This window comes from Lipotes vexillifer, unplaced genomic scaffold (assembly GCF_000442215.2).
Source record: "Lipotes vexillifer unplaced genomic scaffold, Lipotes_vexillifer_v1.1 scaffold902, whole genome shotgun sequence".
Lineage (NCBI taxonomy): Eukaryota > Metazoa > Chordata > Mammalia > Artiodactyla > Lipotidae > Lipotes > Lipotes vexillifer.
In genome coordinates this window covers 586910-594465 of record NW_006794304.1, presented here as the reverse complement: position 1 = coordinate 594465, position 7556 = coordinate 586910, and the positions used below count along the sequence as shown (strand labels likewise).

Genomic DNA, 7556 nt, shown 5'->3' with positions numbered 1-7556 from the left:
CTTTCCCTGACCCCAGGGACACCAGCTTTGACGTACTAGTATGACATAAGAGCAGGGAAACTGAGGCACTAGAGTAAGGATAAAGGGGTCAGCCAAAAGTCAGCCAGAGAAGAGCTAGGAGTGTAGCTCCAGCTCCAAAGTATTTCTGTTGGATAAACCAAATCCACATGATTCAAGTCAAGCATCCCCTGCCACATCCCTCCATCCTCCCAATCAAAACTGTCCTAATAACCTCAACGGGCTACTCCTCTCAACACCCTCTTCCCCTGGGGTTTTGGGGCAGTGAACTGGCAAAGTCCCAGGCTAAAGCAACCCCAGGTCCTGTCAACAGGTCCCCGTTCACCCCCCACACCTGCAGATAGGTCTTGTATTCAATGAGCTTCTCAGTGCCTCGGTGCAGCAGCCCGATGTGAGGGTCACACTTGCGCACCATCTCCCCACTCAATTCCATCACTAGCCGCAGGACTCCATGGGCTGCTGGGTGCTGGGGCCCAAAGTTCAGGGTCAGGTTCGACACCAACGTGTCCTTTGGAGGGTCCACATCTGAGAAGTGGGAAATAGTTGAGCCAAATGGTAATTCCTTTGAGAATCCCCAAAAGACAGCACAGGCGCGTCAGAGCCTGTGCTCCGCAACGGGAGAGGCCACGACAGTGAGAGGCCTGCGTACCGGGAGAATAAAAAAAAAACTAATAATGATAGATAACACTTATACAGTTCTTATTATGTGCCAGGCACTACTCTAAGCACTTTACTTATTTTAATTAATTTAATTATTTCAACAACCATATAAGTAGTTGATGCTATCATTATCCTCATCTCATTGGAGAAGTTGAGGCCAGAAAGACTAAATGAATTGTCATAGTAAGTGGCAGAGTCAGGATTTAACTCAGCCTGGTCAGCTCCAGACTCCACACTTTTTTTTTTTTTTTTGCGTTACGCGGGCCTCTCACTGTTGTGGACTTTCCCGTTGCGGACACGCAGGCTCAGCGGCCATGTATCACGGGCCCAGCCGCTCCGCGGCACGTGGGATCTTCCCGGACCGGGGCACAACCCCGTGTCCCCTGCATCGGCAGGCGGACTCTCAACCACTGCGCCACCAGGGAAGCCCCAGACTCCACACTCTTAACCACGAAGATACACTGCTCTCCAGATGTATCTGCTGAATGGACAACTAATTGGGAAATGTATACTTAATTCTTACTAATACTAATTGACAGTTTTTACCCTCAAGAGGCTTACAATTTAATTCGGGAGATAAGTACATGTGAGAAACTAGTAACACAGGTCAAATTTACAAGTTGCCAAGTAAGTTGCTTAGCCGTTAAGTATTTAAAGAAAGGAAAGAACACTGTGAAGATCTCGTGGAGGCAAGATATAAGCTGGTTCTTAAACACAGGGAATGATTCAAATAGGCAGAGAGAAGAGGCATCCCATGCTATGGAATGAACACATGTCAAATCTCAGAAACAAGAAAGTAAATATCTATGGAACCCTTGTTTGCCAAGAGACAGAAGATTAAGTGTTGGCAGGCAGTAGGGGGTAGTGGTTCAATTATCAGTATTATTTATTTATTTAAAATTTATTTATTTTACTTATTTATTTTGGGCCGCACTGGGTCTTCACTGGTGCACACGGGCTTTCTCTAGTTGTGGCGAGCAGGGGCTACTCTTCGTTGTGGTGCATGGGCTTCTCATTGCGGTGGCTTCTCTTGTTGCGGAGCACGGACTCCAGGCGCACGGGCTTCAGTAGTTGTGGCTCACAGGCTCAGTAGTCGTGGAGCACGGGCTTACCTGCTCCGCGGCATGTGGGATCTTCCCGGATCAGGGCTTGAACCCGTGTCCTCTGCATTGGCAGGCAGATTCTTAACCACTGCACCACCAGGGAGGCCCCAATTATCAGTATTATTGATAACACTTAGGAAGGACTTAGCATGAGCCAGTCACTACATTACGTGGTTTATGTTACTTGTATCTCATTTAATCCTTACAATAACGCTATGAAGTAGGCACTTTATTCACTGGTAAATGGAGAGTTGAGATCTGAAACCAGAGTCTACCTATGCAACCAAAATTCTTCACCATGGGTTTTGGAGTCAGACAGACGCACGTACAAATCCACCTGTGTCCTCGACCACTTTTTAATCTCTCTTCACCACAATTTCCTCAAAACTGGGATAATATTAGTATCACTCTCACAGGTCTGTTGTAACAACTAAGTGAAATAATGCATACAAAAACACTCAGCACATGGTAAGCACTCAGCTGTTGTTACTGTTAAATTTTTGAAAGGTTAACTGGAAGTTCCTTTGAAGGTTTTTGAGCAAAAGAATGAATGACATGCTAAAATGATGTTTGGGGAAGATAAAGGCAGAGACACGGTATAGGATAGCTGGAGGGAGACTGTATCAGTGGCAAGAACCCATCAAACAGACTTCCGAAATAATCAAGGTCTAATACAAAATAAATCGAAACAACAAAGGGAGAAATGACCAGATGTGAAACATTATTAAAGAAATTTGCATGTTATTGGACATAGACATGGAGGGCAAGAGAGAAAAAAGAGCCAAAGATGACTAAAAAGTTTCAGTCCTGAGGGATTAGGAGAATGAGAGAGTCACTGATCAAAATGAAAAATCACGGGCTTCCCTGGTGGCGCAGTGGTTGAGAGTCCGCCTACCGATGCAGGGGACACGGATTCGTGCCCCGGTCCGGGAAGATGCCACATGCCGCGGAGCGGCTGGGACCGTGAGCCATGGCCACTGAGCCTGTGCGTCTGGAGTCTGTGCTCCGCAACGGGAGAGGCCACAGCAGTGAGAGGCCCGCGTACCACAAAAAATAAAATTAAATTAAAATTAAAAATCACAAGGAAGAGCTAGTTTTGATGGGGGGAGAAAGGTTTCGTATTCAGAAAGGTTTCATTTGGGTGCCAGTGGGAAAAACCACCTTGTCAAGAGAGGGAGATGGAAATATACTGAATCTCTGGAAAAAGCTGAAGCTAAAGATATAAATTTGGTAGGGATCTTCGAGGGTTGACCGGGACCTTCTCTTTCTTTTCTCTTGGAATATTCTACTTGACAAATACCTCCTATTATCACTATTGTCATGTTTGTTGTGTTGCAAGGTTAAAGAAGCAAAAAGAGCTGGCGGCTAAAATTTGCCTCACACGGAGAGCTCAAGAGCACTTAGAAATCAGCTTGGGGTATGGAGGGGTGTAGGTTGGGACAGTGGCACTGCGCACTCACCATTCCAAGGTGGAGGCTTCCAGTGGGCTGTTTCCTTGGTGGGGTACATGACAGCGCCCCCAAACTGCTCTGCCCATTCCACATCTGGCTGCCATTGCCGAGCACCTCTGGGGAGGTAATGACAGATCCTAGACAAAGGGCCTGAACAGTGCCTGGTTCCTCTGTTCCCATTCACTTTCAGGTGGGCCCAGGGAAGGGTGTCTTGGATTCTTCAATGTCAAGTCACTGACACAGAGTTGTGTCGCTTTGGCAGAACAAACTGGAACTCTAGAGGTTCCATCCTTACTAACAACTTATTCCTGAAATCACTTCACCTATCACCCGTACACATGCAAAGCTGGGGATCCCAGCTCCTTTCAATTCTGGTCATATTCATATTCCCATCCTGGTGAATATGAACTCAAGAAAGGTGTTTATTCAAGGTCAACCCAAGAGTAAGAAAAGAAAGGGGGCTGGGGCATGCTGGCTCCTTGGCTCTGCTCAAGTACGGCCAGAACAATGCACTGAGGCCAACCCGGGGATTCTTGGTTTACGTTCCTCCTTTAAGTCTATCGGGGTTGCTCTCCTCTTCTTCCACAGCGTCTAAGGAGACTTTTCACCAGTCGCGCCCCACCCGTGAAGGGGATTGGGAAAAGCAGCAGGACATAAAGGGAGGGTGACATTGTCACTAACACTGCGGCGCAGGGTCTCCCTCCAACTGATTTCACCTCTGGCAGTTCGAGCTCAAACCCTCTTTCCTCCCTCGGTCAATGCAGGCACCACGGGACCCTGGAACTCGATAGAGCAGGTCTGGGTGAGGGGTCACGGGCCTGGGTCATTCTTTCCTAGGGGGTCACAGGGCCCGTGGAGTCCCCGAACTCGAGAAACCCTAGCCCTGGGGACAGCGCACCGAGGGCTGCCCTTGGTCTCACCTGGTGGGCTGAATCGGCAGTCGGGCCCCAGCCCCGGGCCGCAGCACCAGGGCCGCGACGCCCCGGAGGCCGCATAGAGCCCTGAGCGTCGCCATCTTGCCCCGCCACAGACAACGGGAAGGAGAACCGGGCGGAAGTGCCTCTTGCGCGCCTCCTGTGGGCTTCTCGCCTATTGGCACCACTCAGCCGCCCTCTTGGAAGCTGGCGGGGTCGCCGAGCGCGAAGCTGACAACATCCGGGTTCTGCACCCCGGCTTCACTTTCGCTTAAATACCGGAGGCAGGGGCCCTTGCTTCCCACCGCTCCTGGTGGGCTCTTCTAAGGCTGAGCAGGAGAAACCTGCAGTTCCTGCTGCGGGCGGCGGCGCCCTCGCGCACCATCGCCGAGTTGCCTGCGCGCCTTAGAAAGTGCCCTGCCACCCGGAGCCAGGCGGACACTCACATGGGGGCCCTTCCCCACTCCTCACCTGAGCTGCACCGCTGCTGTAGCCGTGCTCTTTGGTTGTGTCTGAGCCCTGCCCTTCTGGGGTAGACCCGGGCTTTGCCAATTACCTCCTTATCCCCGAATCCAAAAGATTCGGAGCCGGGAGAGCTAGCTAATTTCCAGACGGCCTAAATGGGTTAGGGAAAAAGGGCCCAAGCGGGGCTGGGCGGGTCTGAGAGCTCCTGTCAAAGTGAAATGAAAAAAGAGTAGGATGCGAAGGCCACCAGCATTGGAACGGGCTGCTGGGGTGTGTAGGAGCCACCTCATGAGGATTGGAGGTCCCCTATGGGTGACCCTGATATCTGCCAGGCTTCCAGAGCCCACAGAATTACAGACCCCGGAAGTGCCCTTAGCGATGCCTCGTACCCCACTTCCACCGTGGGTCAGTCTCTTTTACCTCATATCTTTCTGACCTGGCCTCTGTACTGGCCAACGGCATAGAACTGTAGCACCACCAGGAGTCTGATCCTAATCCTGTGTGGAAGAGACAAAGAGGAGTTCCAGCCTTGGAGCTAGTTCCCGTTCTCTCTGCCTCCAAGCCTAGCCCCAGCTGGGCCACCCGTTAACTTTGCACATCCCTCCCACTTGGGGCCTGGAAAGAGGCCTTCCCCAGATCTCCTCCAGACAGGGTGCCTGGGCCACAGCTCACCAGCAGGACAGCAGGGTGGGGCAGACAGACCAGGAGAGTGGCAGAGACAGGGAATTCTTAGCTGCAAAGAAAGAGGGGAAAGCCAGACTTCTAGCCTGGGAGTTGACCTAATGGGACCTGTACCAAAGGGTGAGGCCATATCCCTGACTGTGGGAACTGACTGGGACACCTGGGTGGGCTCGGCGGCCCTCACAGAGCCAGGCAGAGGCTGTGCCTCCCTGCCCCCTCTCATTCCCCACCGTCTCCCTGGGCCTTCTCTCCTGGTATAGCTGAAACACAGTGAATGTGGTGATAGTGAGGGAGGACGATGTTGGGACTGCGTTTATTTGCCCTAATCCAGCCTAGGAGAAGACAGGATAGACTCCGGGCTGCTTGGCCCTAGGGGCAACTTGAGCTGGAGCTAGGGTGAGGGATCCTGGGGGGCTGCCTAGGACACTGCATCTTTTGTGCCTTCTCCCGGCTGCCAACACTCCCCACACACACACTGCTGCTGTTACTCTAAGGCCTTTTGTCTCTCACTGCTTACTTGCCCCCTTTGTCCTCATCTCAGATGCGGGTGCAGAAGGGCAGTAAGAGTCCTCTGGTGACAGCTCCTCTTGCTCCTGCCCCTACTGGTCTCCCATCCTTTGTCTGACTCCTGCAACACCAACCCCCTCCCCTTAGGACCAGGGTCAGGGCGTGTGGTGGGTCAAGAGGTGGGTCCTGCAGTCCGAAGCGGGTGGGTGATACAGGAAGTGATGGTCACCAGGGCAGGTATCAGCAACCTGAGCAGGAAGGGAGTGGAAAAGGAAGTATACTGGCGGATGGGATGTGGAGGACAGGAGGTGACTAGGCAGAGAGTGAATAGAGGAATGGGGGCAGGGGCAGGTGGTCTGCCTCTGGGAAAGGAAAGTGCTGACGGTACTCTCCTTCCTGGGGATATCCTGGGGAAAGGAGTGGCCATAGCATGGGGTGAGCAGAAATTGCCCCTACTTCTGAGCCCTTTCCTTCCTTGTCTTGAGAATCCACCCCCAAGACTTCTTTGCTGAGTTCTCTCCAGTCCCAAACCAAGGAAGTCATTCTACTTCCTTTCCCTAACATTACCTCTTCCTCCCCAAGCACTCTCTCCATCCCAGGCACTGGGTTCCTGTTTCTCTCAGTTCCCTAATTTTCCTGTACCCACAATGCTACAACCACCCTCTCCCTGTCCCATGGGGAATGAAAAACAAAAGATTACTAGATATTCCAGGAACCACTGGGTTCTTAGGACAAGGTGGGGCCGAAAAGGGGAACCAGGTGGGGATTCCCTCTGATGGATTGACATAGGGTACTTCTGGGTTCCTGAGAGAGCATGTCTTTCCTGTGCTGGGGGCTGGCTGACTTGAGGCTGGGGGCGGGTTTAGGGCAGTTGGGAGTGGGTAGGAGCAGGGCCAAGAGCCTGGGGGAAGCTACTGGGAGCTGGGCCAGGAAATGGGGAGGGGCCGAAAAGGGGAACCAGGTGGGGATTCCCTCTGATGGATTGACATAGGGTACTTCTGGGTTCCTGAGAGAGCATGTCTTTCCTGTGCTGGGGGCTGGCTGACTTGAGGCTGGGGGCGGGTTTAGGGCAGTTGGGAGTGGGTAGGAGCAGGGCCAAGAGCCTGGGGGAAGCTACTGGGAGCTGGGCCAGGGAAATGGGGAGTCAGGAAGGGGGGGGGGGGGCTCTGGGGAGAATGGAGGCTGGAGGCAGAATGGCTGTCTGGGCTTCTGAGGGGGCGGGGAATGGTAATTCAGGAAAGGGGATCCTGAGGGAGAGAAGAGACGTTAGGGAAGAGGAGGTGCCACCCTAGATCTCCCTTCTGTAAAAGGAAGAGTCGTTAACCCCTCCTGCCTTGTCCTCTGCCGGCTCCATGTGCCCATTCTAAGCAGACTCATCCTACCTTTGGGCAGTACACTCCCTGATCACTGTCTCCTTGCCTGCCCCTTCTCCCTGCCTCCTGTACTCTCTCCAGCTTCTTGGTCCCATCCTGAGCAGTGTCAAGCCACCTCCTTTCTTTGTTCTGCCGTCTAGATGCTTCCTTACCTGTTCCCCACCCTCTTTCTCTGGCAGCTCACTCAGTTCCCTCGGCCCTGGAAACCAGCCTCTAGGGGCAGAGGGCATCATGAGGGATCCCTGAGGAAAGGGAGGATGTGCCAGGTTAGACAGTGGGAGCTAGAATTCTCCTGGGACCATGCTCCTTTCTTCGCGTGTGGTCCAGGCCCTTTCCCTGACTTCCTACCCCTCCTGGGGCTCTGTCCCACCAAAAAGGGAAAGA

The 7556-nt window shown here is 52.6% G+C and overlaps 1 protein-coding gene across 1 annotated transcript in view; it reads right to left on the bottom strand.

The window, feature by feature from the left end:
* NDUFS2 (NADH:ubiquinone oxidoreductase core subunit S2) overlaps nt 1-7532 on the bottom strand; it is a 12397-nt gene extending 4865 nt beyond the window's left edge. Inside the window, exons 1-4 of the mRNA XM_007467132.1 lie at nt 7325-7532; nt 4153-4469; nt 3242-3348; nt 353-543 (exon numbers count right to left, since the gene is read on the bottom strand). Of these exons, the coding sequence (XP_007467194.1) occupies nt 353-543; nt 3242-3348; nt 4153-4247 (393 nt within the window). The 5' untranslated portion in view covers nt 4248-4469; nt 7325-7532. The remainder of the gene's footprint in view (nt 1-352; nt 544-3241; nt 3349-4152; nt 4470-7324) is intronic.
* Between the last annotated feature and the right edge of the window lie 24 nt (nt 7533-7556).